Source organism: Strigops habroptila, chromosome 2 (genome assembly GCF_004027225.2).
Source record: "Strigops habroptila isolate Jane chromosome 2, bStrHab1.2.pri, whole genome shotgun sequence".
Taxonomy (NCBI): domain Eukaryota; kingdom Metazoa; phylum Chordata; class Aves; order Psittaciformes; family Psittacidae; genus Strigops; species Strigops habroptila.
This window is the reverse complement of record NC_044278.2, coordinates 62,981,988-63,005,445: the sequence shown is the minus strand read 5'-3', so window position 1 is coordinate 63,005,445 and position 23,458 is coordinate 62,981,988. Positions and strand designations below refer to the sequence as shown.

The window sequence follows — 23,458 nt, the reverse complement described above, 5'->3', positions numbered from 1 at the left end:
ATAAGATCATTTGTACCCATCTACTTTTGATCAAGAGATGGTCATTGACACTGTACTAAGTATACTGGAACTTAATTTGTTTTGGGCATATTGTGTTGTCCTTACTATGAGTTCCCTGGCTATCATTAATGCATTTCTTTAGTAGTGTTTTACAAGCATGGAATGTCTACTCAGGTCAGCCAGTCATTGTGGATCAACTTCTAGTACCTTACAGGTCACTAAATATATGTTGGAAAAAAGAGTGTTTTATTTAAGTGTTCCTCACCTTTGTTATATCAGAAGTTCCCTCTTGAGTTATTAATGGTTATTGAGTTATTATTTTTTGTTTAAATGCCGCCCAGTCTTTATTGAACTATTTAAGATGGTAAAAACAAAGTCAGTCTTTGATTTCTAGTGTCCTGTCTTGTTCAATGATTAGTTAGGTATTGGAGTCCCTCTGAACTTAGTTACTACTGAGTTTAGTTACAGACCTGGCAGTAGCTTCTGACTAGTCAACTTAATTTCATTTATTTATTTTGCAGAGTAACTATTTTTTTTAAATATTTACATTTTTCAGAGACTATGACAAAGGAAATAGCTGTAATGTAAAATAATAATTTCATATTACTAAGTTTTAAATGCAACTAATAGTAGCAAATACTGTTAGAGTTTACTTTTTATAAATATTTGACTGGTTACTCTAGAAGTGTTTGTTCTTGAAATAAATCTTTTGATGTTTACAGAAGTAAGAAGTTGTGAAATATTTTGTACTTAATATTGTTCAGTTGCAAATCCTTAAATCTGTTCTCAGAGTAAAAGTAAATATTAAAAAGCTCAGTACATCAACGGGATTGTCAAATAATATTTAATCTTTGTGGAATTCACATTCCTCAAGTGCAGTGAAAACAAAAGGGATTTTAAGATCTGTGGTTATTGGTATCAGAAAGCTTTTTATACATCATGACTAGGTTTACTCATGTTGTTGACCTGAATGCTCCAAGGTAATAAATGTCCTTCATGCCATTTTATAAGTTTAAAACTCTTGGGTTTTATCAGTATAGATTTTATTTGGAGTCAGATTTATGATCCTGATGTCTACTACTTTTGGCAAATCTAAAAGGTCTTCACTCTTGTACGTGGGGATTGAATGTGATATTTCATAGAATCATGGAATGGTTTGGGTTGGAAAGGACCTGAAGATCATCTAGTTCCAAACCCCTGCCATGGGCAGGGGTGCCTCACACTAGGCCACATTGCCCAAGGCTCTGTCCAACCTGGCCTTGAACACTGCCAGGGATGGAGCATTCACCACTTCTTTGGGCAGCCTGTTCCAGTGCCTCACCACCCTCACAGTAAAGAACTTCTTCCTTATATCTAACCTAAACTTCCCCTGTTTCAGTTTAAACTTCTTGTCCTGTCACTGCAGTGCCTGATGAAGAGATTATTTCATCAACAACCGCTGTATGATATTAGGTAAAACTGTAAAATACAGTTTGCGAGCTCTTACTTGAATCAGCACATTACCTTTTCGCTCAAGTACTTCAACATATGGCATTGCTTTCAGTGGTGGAAGAAGCGTTAGATTAATAATTTATATTCCTTTAGTGTGCCAGAGCTGTACTGGAATACTATTATATAATTATGTAAGAGTTTGAAGTTTGTTGAAAGGAAGTTTTTTCACATAGCTCCAAATAAATGTTTCGTTAACCTTATAACCATCTGTAGTTAGGGTCCTTTGTCATGTCAGAATGTGTTTGTAAGTCGGTGTTCACCAGTTTGTGTGACATCGGATTTAGTGCTCATGCGCAATAAAAAGTAAGGAGATGAAGGAAAATGCTAGGTGCTTCTAATGACATATAATTAATCAGTTACTCTGAAGAGCCAAGTTAATTTTGAACTAAGATGAAGTACAGGTATGCTGGGATTATGATGTGACTTTTTAAATAGCTCTCAAAACCAGTTACATAAAAAAGATACATAATTTGCTAGTTACACTGCAGGGTATGTAGCAAAATACAATTACTCATAGTAGAAATCTGGCTGTTAATATTGTCATTTTGACAAATGCGAAGGCTTCCAGACTTGATGAATTTACCAGTAATGCAGGGAAAGCTTGTCATTTATACCTTACCTGCTTACTTCTGTGGGTAGTTACATAGACCAGTACAGTCTGCCCTTAGGGGGAAGAAGTTGGGGACTGGAGTAAGTGACCAAGATCTTAATTTGAAAATTTCTCAAAACATGACTCCTGCTAATTTTGCTGAGTATTTAGGTTGCTCCTTATAGGTGTGAAAGACTAACAGGTACTAGCTATATTAGTTGTACCATTTTCTGCAGCACCCATTTAATTGTTTGCTCTCTCTCATTTTTATTGGGGTGTTTGCTTCTGATAAGGCTGCAGCCTGATCTCAAGTATGAATGGTGGCATAGCTACAGACATACACTGGGAAGCTTATTTTTTTAAATTAGTCTTTGTGTAGCAAAAAAAGCCAGAAAGGTGTTAAATAGTAAGTTCTTGTTCATTAAAAAGCTGTAGCTCTGTATCAGCTAAGTATAAATAGATAAATATGTGAAGCTATCTAGAGACATAAATGAGTTTACAATAAATATTTTGGTAAATCTCCAGTGGAAATATATAACCTAAGAACTAAAGCCCTGGGTTATTATGGATGGAACAGTTCATGTAACAATGTTTGGACATTGGCCACTGACTCAGTGACCTGCAAGACCAGCATTTATGAGTTGTTAGGCTTATTAGAATATATGATGATACCACAAAGTAGCCCCACCTTCTCTCTGCCAGAATCATAGTTTCACTAGCTCTGTACCACTTAGGAATGAAAATTCTTTTAAACTCTAACAAGAACTGACCATCAGGACAGTGAGTAGTTACTATTTGCAATGAACTTGTCTTATAGATTTAAACGTGATGTTGAATAAGACTTAACAAGAGAGAAGGAAGATGTTTTCTTGGTGGGAAAACTGCATCATCTTTCTCTAGTGAAAGTAGGAATAGAGAGGTCTCCTGCTCAGCTCTGTGACTGCAGACTGCAAGTTAACTTTTTTCTTCTTTTTTTGTTTGTTTGTTTTTTGTCCATAGCTCACCTGAACAACTTAGAAACTAGCTGACACAGAGAGGAGATGTTTTGGCAGCCCCTGTACCAACTGTAAAGCCCATATCTTTTAATCGTCTTTGTTCTGGAATCCAGGCCAGAAATTTGACTCTTCCACTTGCTTTTTTCATTTAGTTGTACTCATAGCATGGTTTTGTCCAGTGGGTCTGGCAAGACTGCCACCATCTTGCAGGTAGGGTGAGTATAGTACAAAAATACAGAGTTTTGTGTAGTGCTTGCTTGAAGAAGAGCTGCAGTCCTGTGAGTGAACAGAAGATAGGCAGATAAACCGAGTGTTATGTTATTAGTATTATGTTACTAATATACTAATAGAACCTTCTACCACCTTGTAGAAGGTGGTGTCAATCTGGGCAGTTATGATCATGTCCACGTGAAGGCTGATGGGAGAGTAATTTACTGTTCTAAATTTAAAGCATATTTTTAGAATATGTCCCCTTTTGAATAACCTGAAGCTTCTTTAAGAGCACCACTTAAGAACAACGTTAGTTGTATCTGATCTTGTCAATGCATATCGTCTCCATATGCATTAACTTGTGCTTTTGCAAAGGTTGTCAGCAGGTATTTTTGCTTCATTTTTCTTAATCATTTGGTGTCTTCATGTAAATGAAAACAAATAGTATGGTGTATCTGTGGTTTTGTTGCTTATTTTTGAGTTAATGGAAACAATCTGCTGCTTGCCTCCCTTGATCCTCCTATTTCTTTAGAATCTGTAAAAATAATATTTTTCTAAAATTTTAGAAAATTTTCTGACTCGCAAATTTTAATCTTTTGGTAAATGTTTCTTTATTAATTGTTGCAAACAGAATTATTTCCTGGAAACTAAGAGGATTAAAGAACCCTGTATTCTGAAGTAGCTATACCACTCTCTCTTTAAAATATCTCTCTTTAAAAGCATCTTTACAGACACTGAGTTTGGCTGGCACTGCATGCAAATCTTGGTGGCATTTAGTTGCCTTGCAAGAAGAAAAATTGCTCTTGTTTTGCAGCTTTTGTTAGCACCTAAGGAAGCTATAAATTTTCTCCACAAACCTTAATTTTAGCTGTTGGTCTGGAGCTACTTAGATATAAACTTGATTTATAATTAATTGAAGTGCTAAGGCTGTCAAATGTCACGTGTCTTAAGTGACACTTTCCCTTCTAGCTTCCCTTATCACTTCTATTTGCGGTATAGTTTGTTTCTCATTTGCCTTTCTAATTGCAAGTGAGACTGTCTTGAAAGGATTTCCATGTAGCAGTTCTCTTGACTAGGGCTGGGGAAACATGCAAGGAGGCACGCTGTCTCCCATGTCCCACTGGCAGCAAGGAGCACAATGTTTCAGAACTGGTACCGTGGGAGGCAGGAAAAGAAATGATGCAAAAGTATTTTTCCAATTATCCAGTAATTCATCTGTTTCACAAATCTACCTTTTTACCATCATCCCAGTGATTCCTTGAAATTGCTTGAAGACTAGATGTGTGAAAGGAATAGGAGACTTACCTGTATTGCTTTTATGGCTGCTTTTCATGGAAATAAACAGTGAAACCAAACAAGATTTTTTCTCTTGAAGAGACAGCACAAGCATCACAAATAGTTATACCTAATCGGCTAGTATGTCAGGAATATTTGGAGTTTAAATTGACCACTTAAGAAAGATCTCATTGCTTGAATAACTTGGTTACTTTGTATGTATTTGAAACGAAGAATTACTGTAACTTTTTTTAGGAGGAACACAGATCACTGGCCCGGTCATCCATGACATCAAATGATTCAAACACTCAGGTATAAAGTAGGTGGAATTCAGTTACAGGTGATGCTTTAAACTGGAAATCAGAAAGGAGAATTGGACTGTCTACAAAATGCGATATTAGAATGTCCTTGTGCGAACTGATGTGACATGATTGGAATACAGCTGTGTTAGGATAGCTTTGGAAATCTTTTATTCTAAGTGCAGTGCTCAAGGAGGCATGAGCTGGAAGGCTGAGGTAAATTTTTATTAAGTAGACATACAGAAATGTTAGGTATTTTACAGAAACTGGAGTATTTACTATTGCGTGGGATTTTTTCTAACCACTGTGAATTACAGAACTTTACATGATTCCATCACCATATTTCTTCATTTCCTCTTTCCAACTTCAAGCAATTTCACAAACCTTTATGCAGCCTATTGCTATGAAGCCATTCCCCCTCCTGCCTGCTTGCACAAGACCCTTGCAGGAGAGGGAAAGAAGGATCAGAAAACCTTCCACAAAATCCACAAAATGGTAGAGGTGTGGCTTGGTAAGGAAATTTACTTGTGGACCTAGCACCATTTCCTGTAGTTATGATATACCTGGCTTTGCTTCTAATCACATCCCTTACCTGAGAGTCATAAATAATCTAGTTGAAGTCAAAGAATGTTTATTATCTTCTCCTCTCTGTCCGCATATGCTTATGTCCAACATTGTGTGGTTTGTAGGCGATTTTATTGAGAGAGTTTTGTTTTCAAATATTATTTCTTATGAAAATCACCATACAAGGATTTAAAATGCATGTGCAGAAAAGAAATGCAATAGTAAATGTTCTGTAGCAACAGCATAAGGGAACAAATCCCATGACAATGACAACTCCCATAGGAAATATGTTAGCTAATCACAGGAGTTTCTGTGAGAGGCTTGTTGTGTTGGGGTTTTTTGTGGTTCCCTCTGAAGTGCTACACTTTGGTATTCCTTTAAATTAGTGGTATATGGTTTATAGGTACATGATATAATTTACTCTCTGCTTATGGTACCTAAAACTGAAGTAGTCCTTTTCAGATTTTAAAACCTGGAGGGAATTTATCCAATAATTATAAGCTGGAATTATTTCATCTGTGCCATTCTGTGTTCATAGGAAACATGCAAAAGCAACCTTAACAGCTTTTAAAGTTGTATTTACTCTTCGTTCTCAGCTTGGTTAATTCATATGGAGGACTGATATAATGCTGCGAACAAAATGTAAATCTTAAGTGCTTCTATATAGGTCTAGTGAGTTTGCCTGACATTTAAAATGTTACTATGATCCTTTAAGTGGATGAGAATTTCACCCTTCCATCTCCACAAATACATGTAAATGCATGACATTTTTTGCGAAGTGGTCTATTTAAATTCTTAATCTTTTTCTGTAATTGCTACCCAGTAAATTTAGATTACTTTTGAAATTTCTTTAGAGGGATTCTGCTTTTTATGACATGTAGATCTGATCTACCTTTAAAAGGACAGTGGTTTTGATTGGATTTGGAAAGGTTAAGTAAAATTTGCACACTGTGCAGTTGTTTGCATAGGGAGATGGCTGCACATTTACCTTCAGAATGGCACTGAGTCAAGTGTAAAAGAACAGGTAATCAGTATATTTGACAAATGAAGACAAAGATGAGATTCTATGATCTCGTGGTTTGGTAAATAGTGTATGATAAATAAAGAAGACATTTTGCTTAAGATATTAGAAAGGAAAATGAATTCCTTTTTTCACTTTAGTGAATTACAGCTTCCTGAGATATTGCACGTGTTTCTCTCCACTGGATGGAAAATGAGTAACCGAGGGCATTTTTTCAGTGCAGAGCTGGTTTAACGTATCCAATTAGATATGAGCAAAATATTGTACATGCTAAAGTTTTTTCACACTGTGCACCATTAGTTCTTCATGCAGATTTTGAGTGGTAATAGCTTGTCAGTATCTGTTACCTACAAACTTCAAAGTGATCAAGCAGCTATGTGTTCAATGTGCAATTTGAATAATGGTGCCAATTAGCTTTATTGAGATCAAGTAGTAGTATGTTACTGAAAGGCCAGGCTCTTGCCAAACCCTGCCTCTATGAGTGTAAAATATTTCTCTGTGAAAGAATTTGTTACAGCCTGGGTGAAGGCGGCCATAGCTGATGCTGAGAATTCATTACTGTCTAATCTGTGGTTAGAGTGTACTGTCCATTTACAATGCTTTCTGAGAAAGCATTTAGCAAAAAAGCAGGAGAGAATATTGTTCAACAAAGTGTACTTACAGCATGACCTGGGCAGGTTTTAGCTGAGTTTACAGCTTTACCTAATGCATATTAACATAGTAGTGCTTGTATTTACGTTATTTGGACTAGATAGTGGAGAGTCAGGAAATGTCATTCAGTGTTTCCATTTATTTCCAAACCATAAGTCAAATGTCTTTACTAAAATACTTGGAAAGATTTGGAATCTTTCAAGTTCAGTTACTTTTCCCAAGAGCTACCACTAGCATCTTCATATCCTTTTGCTATCACCTGTTGAATACTAACCCTCTGTCTTTTCAGATAATATATTTTTGTTTAATCTGGGTAAAAATGAGCAGGCTAGCATGAAGGTGAATCTCAAGCTTGTTTCAGTTTGATTTTTAAATCAGAAAAATAAGCTCCACAAATATTTGAACTCACACATTAAGGTATAATCCTGTTAACTGGCTGTATTTAGTGTTACGTAAAGATGACCTAGTCTTTTGCTGGTCTTTGCTTTCTGTATTGCTGACCCTGCTTGGAGGAATAAAAGCTAAGTAACGCTTCTTCACTGATGTGCCAATGAAACTAGGTCACGGTACATTAAACTTTATACTATAAATAGAAGCAGATAATGCTAAGGTTTATTTATGGTTTCTTGGACATATCCTTAATGGGCTTAAGTAATAGAACTTCAAAAAAGAAAAAGCGAATATACTTAATTGTTCTGGCAGCACATCAGATTGCTTTTTTCAGTTACCCTGGTGACATTCTGTAAATGATCTCTCATGTGCAATATCTGAACATTAAAAGAATTGTTGTATCAACATGCCTGGCTTTGTAGGTTAGCATTACCAGACATTCAAATGGTGTGTTTTGAGTTCTCTAAGTGGCATGCGTCCTGACTTGTAGTGCTGTTTTCCTATCTTTTTCTGCTTCATGCAGGTAAGTTTCTTTACAGTCATACTGAATAATGCATGCAGCTTTCCTGCAGTGCACTTTTACCTCACTGAAAAACATAGCCTTACTCTTCCCTGCTGAATTTTTACACTTGGATGTGAATGTTCTGAGGTTTTGAAGTTGTTGAATTAGGTTAGTAAAGTGCATTTATTTTCTATCTCTAGAAACATATTGAAAAATAAAAAATGTTTTGTGCTAGCAGATAGTTAAAATTAAATTATATATGGTTTTGTACTTTCATGGTGAATTTATCAATTCATGATAAAACTAGATCCAATAAAGCCAACAGAAGAGATTGTCATTATTTTATGCCCATGCTTAATGTAAATTTTATAGAGCCTTTCTTTAGGGATACAAATTCCACGTTGTGACATTAAGTTGATTTAAACAATACTCTAGGGCCATCAGACCTTTAAAAACTGGTAGAAATACAGGAGAACGCTGTTGAGAGCTCTGTCTTTTGTACTTTCTAGCTTAAAAGTTACTATCACAGGAGACTGTTAACTGACTCAAGATAAAGATCAGTTTATACTGTGAAATTGAAAAAAAAAAAATGTTTTTTTAAACTAATAATATCCTTGTCAAGCAGTCTTAGATTGGTTCATAATGCAAGAGAGAAATTATCAGGCTGGGCCTGCGTAAAGGGAAGGAGAAGCTGAGGGATTTCTTCTTGATGTTCAAAGATTCCTGTGTTGAATTCCCTTTAGCCCTTTATGCAATCGTCTCTGAACTCAGGCACTTAACTGTATCGGGAGTAATCTTTGTGTTGCTTTTATGTCTGGAATGTCATTCCTGACAAAAAATTAATAAATATTGTAAAGTTTAATCTACTCCTCAGGAATATCTCACATTCTCTTGCATTCTAGGAGTATTACTTAGCACCAGAGTCGATAAATAATTTGTGTCCATTGCATGTTCAAGTGCACTGACAAGGTAAAATATATTGTGCTCCAATTATATAATAAAGGATACCACATTTTGTTCTTGGCATAGAAGGAAAATGCAATATGGAAGCACTTTCATTGCTTTACTTCCAAAATATTTTGGCTTGCTGAAAGAATTCCACCTGGTGTTCAGAAATCTCTAAAAAACTATTTCTAAAAAAAATAAAAAAATAAAAAATCTACCATTTTGTTTTATGTAAATACTTTTCCACAGTGATTTGATTCGTACTTTTTTGTTTTGTTTCATTTTTAAGTGAATTGAAAGCATAGAAGTCCTCATTTTGGACAAGCTATAGGTGTAGTGGAGGTTTATGATGCAAATATATGAATATTTTTCTTGGCTCACTTACATTTTTTTCCTCCTTGCAGACACAGCTCTCATTAAAAAACAAGGGATCTGAGTTGACCAGCCGAGGTCTTTTCCTGGCAATCTAAGGGTCTCTAAGCTTGTTCGTGACTGGGGAAATTGTTATTGCCAGTATTTCAGGGAACACAGTTTGTTTGCTGCAAATAAAATACCAAGTTATGGCTGGCTAGCCTTAAAAATTGGATGTGTTTTCATATATACATATAAACATTGTAATTACCACTGATATTTGCCAGTGGTAAAATGAGTAGCAATCCTTTAAACACTTAATAAATACCTAATTTGATATAATCTTCTTTCTTCAGTTACAAAACTAAAAAGTTGGAATAGTGATTTTCATGAATATTGTTGAATTGCCTTAAGGGAAAGTGCAGTGCAGTTAAGGCAGAGTTTTGATGATTGTCTTAGGTTTATGTGTTTTAGTGCTCGATTATACAGAGAAGAATGAGGGGTCACGCACTGATGGCTATGTATGTGTTCATGATCAGACATGATTGGTTAATTCATTGTGTTAATTCAATTGAATTAGTTAATTCAACTGATTTTACTGCAGAAATACTGAGTGAACTGACATGATGACTGTTGGTTGGTTTTGGTTTTTTCTCCATAGTGTGCTGGAGAAGAGAATTGGGTGGACAGTCGAACTATTTATGTTGGGCATCGTGAACCACCTCCAGGCACTGAAGCGTACATTCCACAGAGATTTCCAGATAACCGAATAGTCTCATCAAAGGTAGTAGTAATTTCTTTCATTCATTTACACAAATCAGCATAAATCATGCCACATTACATAAATCATGACTGGCAAAAGTAGAATGAAGGTATCTCAAGTTTTTTTTCCACAAAAACTAATTGCCAAATTGCCTCTAGCATGAACAGGAATAGGACGACTTCTCCAATGTTTACGATAGCATATAGTAGTCTTAGAGTGATACTGTGCTTTTCCACAATGGAGTGAAAAAGCAACTTTCATTTCGGGCAACCATTGGGTAAAGAAAATCTTCCCAAGAAAAGACTGCATCATTTGTAGTCTGAAGCAGAAACGGTATGATGTACTAGAAACGGTATGATGAATGCAAGTGCTCAACAAATGAAGCTATCTCCACAATAACAGTGCCATTCCCTTCAAAAGCTCATATTGACAAAGCCCCATTGAAAGAATATTCATTGTTAAAAACATGCAAGTGAATCATTCTTAAACTCTTGGTATTCTGACACAATTGTGTCCTTTAGAAACCTTCCAGCTCTCCCTCACTTTAGTAAATCTTTCTGTAAGCTTCACCTGTAAACTTTCTGTAAGCTTTCTGTGCTCAGTTGGGTTGTTGGTACTCTGTTACCTGTTTAGACTGACTGGCTTGCTTTAGCCAAAGGTTCATACTGCACTGGCATGGAAAACTGAACATTTGCAGCTTATTGTGTGGCTGATAGCCCAAGAACTTCAAATTTTTAATGTACTTAGGTTTTAATCTTCATGAGCACACACCTTCAACCAATTATGAAATAATGAATTAAAAAGAATAGCTTTTTCTGGGAAAATGTCTTTTTGAACATTAGCTCAGATCCACAGACTTCTTTTAAGAACCTTAGTAGCATTGTGATCTCAAGGAACTGAGTGTTTACCTTTGAAGATCTGAACACTTACCATCCGTTAATATAATGGCAAAGCTGTAATAAAGCCCACACTTTTCTCAAACTATGTCTCATTTCTTATGTGAAATTTTGTATTTTACTACCTTCCTTTGCTCCTATTTTTACTACCTTATTTCTGTGCTTCATTCAGAGACAGTATGATAACAAACAACATAGTATCTAGGCATCTTTAATTAGAGAGAAAGTTTGAAAGATAAAGCAGTACATAATCCAGATTGAATACAGTCAAACTAGTACAGTGGGAAATCCTGTATTCTACGCATTAATTTGAATTGTCTTTTGGATTACTGAAGAGTAAATACATTTTATGGAAATATTTGCACTCCTGTGATACATTTTTTTCATCTTGCACATCTTACCTGGGTCATACATAGAGACATTGAAGTTACTGCTGATACTTCTTGAAATACAAACGTCTTCCTTGACTCTGCAAGATGTTTGACATCTTTTTGTGATGATGAAAATAGTGAAGGTTTCAAGTTACCGTGCTTGGCAGAGTGAGATTTTTAAATATGACTTAAACCTGGATCAAGCTGAGGATCCCTGTCAGCAATTAGTAAATATGTATGATTTCAAATAGTTCAGGAAGAAGACTTCACTCTGTTTTTATTTAGGTATAAAGCATGTTCAGTTAAATGTTAGACTCTTTATTTGTGAACTGTATCTGTAATCAGAATTCCACAAACCAAAGATTATTAATGGAAATATTTTTATATGTACGGTGCTTCTCAAATGTTCTGTTTATTGGTTAAATTTCTCACACTTAAAAAATAAAAAGTCATCTTTGTGAAAGTAAATACAGTGGTGATATTTCAGGAGGGAATGGAGTTCATGTAAATGCTTTATAGTATTGAATAGTTCCTTACACTGCCAAAAAATCAGTTTTAATGACAACTGTCTTTATATGAGAACTTTCCATGCCATCCCTTTCAAGTAAACTTTATTGCTCACATGCTTCATCCCAAACAGCCTGGACAAAGCACCATCGTGACTTGACTTGCATTTATTCTATGAGTCTATGATTCTATGATTCTATTCTGGGTTCTGTAAGCTTGCTAGCTCTTAACCTTTCATTCTGTCCTTGTCACTTGCTTCGTTATGAACGCTCTGGAGGGGCATCTACCACAGTTTAGGAAACACAGACGTAAGCTTCCTGAAAAATGATCAAATGTATAAAGTTAAGATGGGAAATCCATAATTGATAGTGTAAAATAAAGATACATCCACACAAGCACACCGTATAATGTTACCTCAGCCATGAAGGGTATTTGCTTCATCTTTCATCAGTAAGACAGTAACTATCAGTTGTGCTTTTATAGGTCTTTAATGCTTAGTATATGATTGCTCTTCAAGGATGAGGAACTCTGAACTTCCAAGTACAGATTTTGCCAATTTAAAACAAACTGAATTCTGAAAAGGGTAGTTTAAAACCAGGTTGAAACCTCATCAATTAGACTATCAGTATGCTGCTGTACTAACAAATGTTCTGTCATAAAGACCTTTTTTCTGAGAAAAGGTGGCAGCTCAAAATAATATGAACCTCAGACTTTCCCTAGTTATTTCCTTCCAAAGGTCAACTTAACTGTGCTTCACCAGAGGTTTCCTGTTGTCAGCAAGATAATAATTTTACTCCAGTACAGAGGGATATTTCTTGTATATTGTAGTATTACTGTGGAATGTGGTTAATGCTTTGCCTGCTTAATGACATATTCCTGGTTGTGAAAATCATATCTAGACAGGCCTTGGCCAGACTGAAATGCTCTTTTGGTTTGATGCATTCATTCAATTATGATTTTAACAATGTATTTCAAAAAGGCTCTGTTGAAATAAAAAAAAAAAAAAAAAACCAAACAAAAACTTATGTCTTTTTGATTGTACATGAAGTTTGCTTATGCTCTAGAGGTAGTGGCCTGTGTGAGCTGAATCTATACATTCATCTAACTTCTACTTCAGCTGAATAGGGTGTTAGCCTTCAAAGTAGCTGTTGTGTGCCCTTCATTGAATTTATGATATGGCAGTGGTGCAACATGGCGAAACACTAGGTAGTGGAAAATCCTAACGTTTCATATAAGAAGAAAGAAAAAGTAATTGAATTGGCAGGGAGATCACTTGCTTTTTTTCTTTAGAAAGTATTCACATTTTGAAATTAGTTGCTAAGTGGTAGAGCTGCTATGTCAAAAGGAAAGTAAGTTAAACCATGCAGTAGTAGCAGTTAGTGGAACTTGGTAGGAAACAACATTTCTCCTTCTTCTGAAATTGGATAATGAAAGTTGGTGGGGTTTTTTGGTTTGTTTGGGTTTTTTTTTTTTTGTAGTAGGTTTTTCTGAGGGGCTGTTTGTTGGGTTTGGTTTGGTTTGGTTTTTTTTTAAGGCTGATAAATTACAAAATAACTTTTTAAATATGAAACTTCCTTAAGGAAGATCCAAGCTTCATATTTATGTGCTGGGAGTATCTCAGTCAGCATGGTAAACAGAGTGTCTGTACCTGTGTAGTAGAGTGTGGGTGTGCCTGACCAGCTAAGAATTGCCAGAGGTCCATCTGGCACACTATGCTGTCACCAGCAGTAGATGCCTAGGGAAGAATGCAGGAACAAGTAAGAGCTGAGACTGATTTAATATTTCAAAGAACACAGGAAGTTAGACAAATTATGATTCCAAAAAAAAAAATGTTTTATAAATAAAAATAATCGTAAAGAAATTGTCAAACTTTTGATCAGACCTTTTACAGCTATTCTGTTGAAGTGGGATGTAGATATGTAAAACATGTAATACTTATGTTGTTTAAATAGCATAATAATATATAAGGCATTATTATATATAAAATGGTATGTGCATGTATATACACACATACAGAGTCCAGTTGTTCAGCTGGCAGCTTTAAGAATATATTGTCTCTTGGTAATTGACATGTACTGTGAAAATCTGTACATTAAAAATACTGAAGTCACAATGGACATGTTCAAGTTTTGTGTATGTGTCTTGATCTGTTAAAAACATTGAAAAACTTAAGTGACTGCAAGACTATTGTTCAGCTTTTATCTGTTCCTCCCTGAATTTATTATCCTCAAGGTGAATTCTAGTTTGCAGAGGGTTTAAGAATCAGCATAGCAAGATGTCTACAAACCAGGGCTGAAGTAACATAGTAGGTATTTTTGTCGGAATGGTTTTAAGCATTTACAAGTAACATTTGAAGAAGTTGAGGGAGAGGAGTGGAAGCAGGTTACAAGAGGGAGGGTGACTTTTTAAAACAAATAAGCTGTAAGAAACCAAAGTATTGAAAGAACTCAGTAATGCAACATGGAGTGCTTTTTTTCCTTGCAGCTCCAGCTTTTTATGTCAAGTGATTGCTTAAACTCTCCTTTTACTTATGAAATTATCTGCCTCTTAGGATGGAGAGAAGCTTGAAATGTGAGTCAAGATTCTGGCTTGCAGATATCAAATGAAAAGGTCAAAGTAGTGTTTAAATAATTAAACGATTGTTAAGAAGACCCTGTTTTATATTTTTGAATTCGTGGGACTGGCTCTAACAAGGAGGCGTTGGAGCTGAAAGCAGTAAGGCATTAGCAAAGAAGATTTAAGAATTGGTGAGATGGAGCAGAGGCGCGACTGGAAATACTGTGGAGGTGTGCGTAAGAGGTCAGCACATGATTACACAAATACACCTGCACTGCGAGTGCTATTACTATTATAAATGGGAAGAAAATCTACTTGAATTGTGCAGTTTTGATTCTAGGCAGTCTGATTTTACATTTCCTTGTGCAGTGCTTCAGATGCATCTGTTCACACAATGTGTTCATCTCTTGAATGAATATGTAACTACTGCTTGCTGTCTGACGTATTGCCTCCTGTTTGCAAAAGGCATGTATATGCTCTGACCTCTAAGTTTTCTGCAGCAATTTAAAAAGATCAGTTTCCAACCTAACCTTTCAAACCTTCCCCAACCTAAAAGCTTCAAGTGTGTAACTGTTTGGCTAACCTTATTTGCTTCAAGAGAGTTATAGTGGGGAAAAAAGTAATTAAGTATCAGAGTTTGCAAACAGCATGACTAGAAATTAGCTGAAGAAAAATGGTATTAACTCTCTATCTGGGCACAGTAATCTGATATATTTAGTATCTTCATTTTTAATGTCTTTTCTTCAAAGACTTTTATTTCATTCCTGCCTAACTAGGGTAGAGAAACTGCCTTGAATGCAGTTATTAGATAAATCTTTTTCTGGGTGGCAGCCCACTGTTGTTTCTCATGGGAGTGATTATGGTGATTAAACATTAATCATCCATTTGTAGATATTGCTCAGAGCTGGTGGTGGCTGGGGCAGAGTGAGATCTGTCTAGACATCTTAGTGGTCTGTCTTGCCTAAACTTCTCTGAAAATTGTTACTTCTACTTTGAAGATGAATGGGTAGAACAAAGATGTACTTTGTATATCTGAAACCCAGTGTAATAAAGTGCTAAAAGTCTGTCGGGTTGTTTGAAAACAAAGTTTTAAGTTGTCTACTGTGTTAAAGAAGCATCCATTTTAAATAACACCTCTCAGACCATAAAAGTGATCTGCTTCCAGGTAATCCACATTTATTCAGGCCAGGTGGAGCTGTGGGAAAGACCACTGCTTTGACAGAAAAAGCAGTGAACCTGAGGTTGGGATATGAGGGGATCAGATACTAAGGGTACAGATGAACATTCAACCTTTTAATAGATTGTTTTAACTAATTTACTTCCTCATACTAGATTTTTAAATATCTAGTCTGACAACAATACCCTCTCACCACACATTTAGTCAAATAACCTGCTAGGAGATTTGAACAGGAAGTTCTCGCATAAGAGGTTACATTTTTGTTTTATGAATGGTGATTTGGGGAGCTTGTCTAAATCATCAGATTTTAACACTCAAAAAACCCTTTAGCATGGAAAACCACCTTATTTTATCAAAACAGCTAAACAGAAAATTTAAACAAAAGTTTTTCACTGAAACCTCTATTCATTTCTCCTTCTCAGCAGATGGACATTCATAAAAAAGAAATTCATAAGATTAGAAAACAGAGATAATTTGCCTGATAACCAGTTACTGATGAAAATATAAAATTATTATCACAGAATAAAATCTATATTGTCATATATCACAACAGCAGCTTTGAATGACTTTTGTGCAAGGAAAATAATCAAGTCTAACCAGTTCTCTTTCAAAATTCCAAGATAAGTAGCTGGGTAGTGGGCAGTGCAAGCACCATTCCAGTCTGATGAAAAGTACTGATTGCAACTTGAGAGCACTTGACTTTGCAGCATGGGTGCCTGCTTGAGTTTTGGCTTGCTCACAGATGATGTAATCTTGAGGTAACTATTAAGCCAGCTAAGTGTTTACTGAGGGCATATTTAGAATAGATCCCAATTTTTGGTACATAATAGAAAAAGAACATTGCATTCCTATGTCTTACAAATGTTTAGGCTTTAACCCCCAACAAGTAAAAAGATTACTGTACGTAATAGGGATTTCACATACAATTAAGGCCTGATTCTCAAGGATCCTTTCCACCTGCAGATGTAATAGGGGTATTTTCTTTGTAGAGCTCTGTCTGTCTTCCCTTTCAAAGTCAAATTCGTAAAATGTCTAGCTCATGGCATAAGTTGCATATCAGCAAGTATCAGTGCAATCTGCCAAGAAGAGACAAAGCACATTTGTAGCAGAACAAATAGATTAGGAGAAGCTTCTTAGCCCATCTCCTTTGAAATGAAAGTTACATTGGAGTTGTCATTTTGTTATGTGTCAAATGATAATTTGGATAATAAGATGATACAGTGTTAGTTTTGTCAAGCCGGTTTTTTTGCACCTTTTCACACAGTTTTAGCTGCTGTTTTTACATGCATTCCAATAAGTAATCATTGCAATTTAATTTTTTTTTTTTTTTTCCTGGAGCTACAGAGTGAGCTGTGTAGAAAGATTATGAGTGAACCTGCTGCAGGACAGGGGAAGGAGCTATGACTAAAAGCTACGAACTCCTTTCTCTCTCACTTCTGTGTTATTTGTTCTTCTTTTCCTTTGAAGTTTTTGTTTTCTGTTTGCACTCTTGTTTCTTATGTAATTTTATTAAACTTTAGATAATTTGTAAGATCAGTAGAGAAGTACGCAGCCATTTACTCTTAGTCACTGCTATAGTTTGTTTTGAGGAGTATGTTTGTATCCAAGCCAAAGAGCAGAAGAGGGGCTGACAACTTTTATTTAGTCGACTTGCTATGACTGCATAGTTCAATCTGAGTGCCACCTATCTCTTCAAGTCATGCATGCAAAATAGAAGTGACTTAAAAGTACTGTTTGAAGTGACTAAGATGTTTTTAAAATCCATTGGTAGCTTTAAATGAACTGTTCTGTAACTAGATCTCTGAATGAGCATTGTTGCTAGTCAGAAATTATTTCAGTCCCAAGTATCAAGATTATCACAGTTCAGAAAATTGGTACGATTCCAACAGTACATGATTGCCAATCTAATATTCTGTTTCAGTAAATTGTTAAACAAAGTAACAAAAATATTCCTGCTTCTTTTTTAATTTAATCTTGAATTGTGAGTTACAAAATTGTTTGATTTTCAGAACAAAATATGTGAACGTTTCTCTCAAACATTCATAGTCTGTGCATTTGTTTTCAGTACACATTTTGGAACTTTGTACCAAAAAATTTGTTTGAGCAATTCAGAAGAATAGCTAACTTCTATTTTCTCATCATTTTCCTTGTTCAGGTAAGCTATCCCTATTTTTCAATAAATTTCTGGAGTTTAAAAAGATTTAAAAATGCACTGGTTTTGATGACTGAAGATGTAAATGGTTGACCCTGGGCAGCCTTTTGTACGGATGATGTGATAAAAGCAGTTTTGTTTCATTTCCAGGTTGTAAATGTGAATCTAAACTAAAGAGAAATTGACACCATCGCTGGTTTGATGGCAAGATAAAATTGATAAGAATGTGTCACTTTTATTTTGTAATAAGCAAGCATCCAGATCAGTAAAACCATTGTTATAAGTTATATTGATGATAAACTTTTTGTTAGTTTTGTTAGTTTTGCTGAATGTTAATTTTTTTTTTATAACAGAATGACAGAAATTTTCCAATTGCACTGAAAGCCTGTGGAGAAACCAAAATATAGATGCTTATACAATGCTTGCTTAGGGTGGTACATAAATATGTGGTTTTGTAATTATTACCTCACATGACTAGTTTGATGCTTTCTAGATGTCCTCATTCTGAACCTTTCACAATCACTTAAATGTATTAAACAATAAAAACCTTACAAAGTTAAGTGAAAAGCTGTGTTACTTGGCACACCAGATTCTGTAGAAAGAAAAGCTGTGCAGATTCCCAGGACAATTTAGGCTTTCTTATCATTTGAACTCCCTCTCTGCATTCTACTTCTGTTTATAATTGCAGAAGCCACAGCCCAATATTTCAGTATTTACTCCTTGTATGCGTAAGAACAGTTGTAGTGTATAACATGTAAAAACTGCACTATGCTAATTTCTAATGCTGCTTAGTAATTTTGTCTCCAAAGCTGTAGCTTTCCAATCTGGTCCCTAAACTCTTTCAAGCAACTGTTTTTACTAGTCATTAATATCTGAATGTTAATGTGATCTAAATATAGTATTGTATCTTACTACAGCATATAGTTGTTTCCAAATTTTGTTAGTATAGTGTTCTTAAAATTGTATTCAAGTACTGTTGTTTTTAATTAAAGTTCCTTAGTGCTTTGTAACATATTGGTGAAATGATTACTTAAAACATCTTGTTTGAAAAATTGACTGCTTATATTCACAAAAATATAACCAGAAAATATTTATTCCTTTTGTTGCAGTTAATCATTGATACGCCTACAAGTCCAGTTACAAGTGGACTTCCACTTTTATTTGTCATCACCGTAACAGCTATAAAACAGGTGAGTAATTTAGTGAGCAAAAGTAAAACTAAAGATAGCATTACTATTTGTTTTGTATTCCGATTTTCCCTGCCTTTTTGTGTTAGACTGTCTTATGGCAATGCCAAAAGATTGATTGTGATAAATTTTGACAGAGTAATTTTATTTTTGACAGAGTAAATTTATTTTGACAGAGTAATTTTTATTCTACTTAAACTGCTTTAGTTTAAGTAGAATTGGTTGCTATATGATGATGTTTCACTAATTCAGCACGAGCTTAAATTATTTTATAATTTTAATGTTCTTGTGTTCCAAGGAATCATTTCCATTCTTGTGTTCACTCAGCACAATTCAACTTTTGTTTGTTTGTTTCTAAATAGCTGTCCACATCCTATTATGTTTTTCCATGACTGAAAATGAGTTTAGTAAGAGCTACAAAAACTTGTAAGATAAATCTGCTCTTACCCTTCAGGTTTCCTTAGCCTTTACAGTATTTATGAATGGATAATAAAAATTATTCTGGTTCAGGTCTTCAGTATATGTTTGATTATAATCTATAGTTCATAACAATAGCTGCAGTACTTTCTGCACATTAGCATTGAACAGATGTTATTCTCTCATTTTTAATCTGAAAATTAATCCATAAAATAGATAAAAATCCATGAAAGTATTTTTCTAGAAATTAGTTCTTGCCACATCTTCGAGTATAAAAGAACCTAATAAAAGTTGTTCTGTCAAAATAGAGTTGCATAATATAGGTATGGAATTGTGCAGGTTTGCTATTTCATTTTCAAGTTAGTACTACCAAGAGGATAAGGATTCAGGTAGTTTTTCACCTGCTATCCTAATGCAGCAGTACTACCTTTGGCATGAGCACTTAAATGTAGATGGACTCTTATTGAAATTAGTGGAATCTCAGATAAATATAGAATGTTCTAATTCATATGGAGATGTTAAAATCAGATCTGCATGTTATCAGAGCTTCTGTTATTACAAATTACATTTAGATCAGGAATGAATCAGGAATGAGCTCATAATTGCCCTTCTGTTGATTTAGCCAGAGATGAATTTATTGACTTTGTGAGTTTCAAGCCAGCTAAGGGAGGACAGGGGATACCTGATCTTGCAAAAACCTTGGTAGTGTGAAGTTAATTCATTGAAAATTTTACTAAATTTGAACTAGCAAGTGAATTTATAAGCAGTACTTTGTATTTGGTGCCCAAAACCCTCTTCTGCATTTACTGTACCATCTCACCATAGCCACAGAATAGTTTCTAATAATTTGGGCTCCTGAAGTAATAGTCACAAGAAATGTTCTTTACAGTGGTTCTGTTATGCGTTTGGCTTTTTGCCTTCAGTCCAATTTAATGATATTTGCTCCTGTAGGACAGCTATCAGTGTAAGCACTCAGTGGCACAGTGAGTTCCCATTCATGGTTTGGTCGTCTTTGCATCTCTGGGTCCAGATACCAGCCATTTCCTTCCTTCATTTCAATGAATGGAATGTGAATGTGGAAGGAGAAGCTGCGCAAGCAGCATCTTTTGCTGGGCTGGTTGAAGGAGTTAGTACTTTCCATGGGCATAAGAAAGATCTCTTACGTCGTGCTTCCAATAAATCTTGTCTTTTGGGGAAAAAAAAAAAATCCATTAAGTAGCTGAACATCAAGACAGCGTCTAGGTCAAAGTGCTCCTTATTTTAGCTCAAAACTTGTAGAGAAGAGACTGTGTTTCTTACATACCTAGGACAGATTTGGTGATTAAAACAATGGCTAACAAAAATGAGGATGTGGTGTGTTGACCCTGGCCAGCAGCCAAACACCCACCCAGCCTTTTTCTCACTTCCCTTTTCTGTGGAAGATAAGAGGGAAAGTGAAGACACTTATGTATCATGTTAGTGACACTTTGATAGGGAAAACAACAGCTATGCACACAAACCAAGCAAAATAAGGAATTCATTCACTATTTCCCATTGGCAGGCAGATGTCCAGTCACTTTCTGGAAAGCAAGGCCTCAGCACATGTCATGCTTGCTTAGAAAGACAAATGTCATCACCACAGATGACCTCCTTCTGCCTGCTTTCACTGAGCTTTTCTTGCTGAGCACAATTTCATGTGGTATTGAATATCCCCTTGGTCAGTTTGGGTCTGCTGTCCAGGCAGTGTTCCCCTCCCAGCCCCTTGCCCACTACCCCCAGCCAACTGGCCTCTTTTTTCAGTGTGGGGAGAGGTTGGTGAGAAAGCCTTGATGCTGTGCAAGCACTGTTCAGCAGTAGCCAAAACACTGGGGTGTAACTAACACTGGTTTAGCCCCAATTACAAAGCACGGCAGCATATAGGCAACTGTGAAGAAAGTGAACTCCATCCCAGCGAGACCCAGAACAAACGGTAATTTTGATTGTCCCTGAATAGGGTAACTGATTACCTTTACAGTCTTTATGCTAACTGCAGACTTTTCCTTCATTAGTTTTCAAAGAAACTAGGAAGAGCAGTGTTGTAATATATTTACAGTGCTAACTATATACAGTTGAGTACATTCTATTGTAGAATTCAGCTCTTGCTGGTGAGCAAAAGCTGTGATACATGCAATAGCTAGTATTTTAGGTGTGGCTTTCCCACTCTTAAGATTTTAAGTGTTGCGCTCTAGAGTTTTCCTGCAGTTTGGTAGTGGCCTACCAAAGCCATGACATGCTGTGCCTAGTACTGCAGTTCTGTATCTCCTGGAGTCTTTCTCCCAGCACCTGGTAGAGATTTTGGGACCTGATTGATAAGCTGTACCAGCTCCTGGAGGTATACTACACCTAAGTTATAAGGACGTCGTGTGCTCCCAGATTATCTCTGAGAGCATCCAAGGCAGTTATACTTTTGTTCTGCATGGAATTTTCAAATGTACTGAAGAGAGTTAGATATAAAAATGAGTTAGATATAAAAGTGAGTGTGGAACCACTGGTGTCTTTCAGTCCCAGTCTTTATCCCACAGCAACACATTTTGAATGGAAAGTTGCAGATTCCCTGTTCTTTACTTTGTCTGTTTCTGTATGTAGCATTTGAGTGATCAAAATAGGTTATTTTGCAGCCTCCTAAAATGAAATTCTTCAGGTTGATATATATTGTGTATAGGGTTAAAAAGTGTAACAAGTGTGTAACAATCAGGAAATAATGACCACCTTCAGGTATGTCATTACTTCTTCATCTTTCAGTACGGAGTCCCAGTCTTCCCAAATATATTTCTACGCCTCTATCTTCTTGGCATCCACTTCTAGAAGTACTTTGCACTTACTCAGGTGTCAATGAGCAAGAGATACTCACTTAACCACCAGAAATCATTCTACACATTGTAAACATCCCTATTCATCAGAATGACTTAATTAAAATATGTAATTTTGTGGACTAATTTTAACCATGAATGTTCTTGTTTGTAAATTCCAACATGACTGATGTGTATCACAATTTCATTTGATCTAGTGAGAATTCATTTGATCTAATGAGAATATATTCTTTCCCCCTTTCCCCACCTTTCCCTCCTCGTATCTTGATCAAGGACAATCTCTATTTGTTTGTTTGTTTCGTTTTGTTGCAAGCTAGAGCTGTTCTGTGTCTTTATAGCCAAATGCACATCACTGTGTCATTCCATTTCACTGTTTTCTAGGGTTATGAAGATTGGCTTCGACATAAAGCTGACAATGCAATGAACCAATACCCTGTTCATTTCATTCAACACGGTAAACTGGTTAGAAAGCAAAGCCGAAAATTAAGAGTAAGTAATTATGAGTTAACATTCAGGCTTTACTTCACACTTCTTGTAGAAAAAATTATACAGATATGTAGCATGATGATGTTGTAGCATTTATGACATTTCATTGAGATGAGACTCATAGTATACTAATTTTTAATGTAAAGCCACTGAGTAAATTTTATAAGCTAGATATGTTTGTATTTTATCTTGTTAACTCCTCTCATAACTGTTCCATTCATTTTCCATTTTTTAACTCCAATTTTTCACTCATGATTTGTCTTCTCTCTGTTTTCAGTCCTCTATGGTTATGCACATTAATGATGTATGTAAAACAGATTATCACAGTCAACACCACTGATATGTCCTATGTGTACAACATATACATATGCATACATATATATACAACACATTCAGAATGCTTTCTTCATTACTCATCAGATCACAGTCTCTTTGTTGGCCTTTGATTCTTTTCATCACTATTCTCTTTAGAACTCAGCAAATTTGATAGCTATCTGTTTGGAATTTTCCTTATTTCAGATGTCTTTGTTAGGGATAGCTTTTTCGGCTTTGCCTTGTTTGGGCATAAATGGCTCTACAGTGTTCACAGCCTTTCTGCTGACGCCTTTCTGCTGTGACCTTCCCTTCGAGTGTGATAGCTTCTGCCTAGGTCTTCCTGGTAATAAAAAAAATTCAGACATCACATGCTGAGTATTCCATGTATGTAACTAAACAGTTAAATATTCCAAATAAAGTACCACATAACTGGAATTTGTATTCCGTTAAGTAATCTGTTGCCTATATTTTCTCAATTTCTCCCCTATTCTTTGCATTTCAGAGATAGTATTTTGAGCAA

The 23,458-nt window shown here is 35.6% G+C and overlaps 1 protein-coding gene across 5 annotated transcripts in view; it reads left to right on the top strand.

Annotated features, from left to right (window-relative positions):
- ATP11A (ATPase phospholipid transporting 11A) overlaps nucleotides 1–23,458 on the top strand; it is a 115,035-nt gene that overhangs the window by 46,842 nt on the left and 44,735 nt on the right. For 4 of the 5 annotated variants that reach the window (XM_030476386.1, XM_030476389.1, XM_030476385.1 and 1 more), the window contains exons 2-5: nucleotides 9,945–10,067; nucleotides 17,619–17,708; nucleotides 18,815–18,895; nucleotides 22,519–22,626. In XM_030476386.1, the coding sequence (XP_030332246.1) occupies nucleotides 9,945–10,067; nucleotides 17,619–17,708; nucleotides 18,815–18,895; nucleotides 22,519–22,626 (402 nt within the window). The remainder of the gene's footprint in view (nucleotides 1–9,944; nucleotides 10,068–17,618; nucleotides 17,709–18,814; nucleotides 18,896–22,518; nucleotides 22,627–23,458) is intronic. The other variant, XM_030476387.1, reaches the window with a different exon arrangement.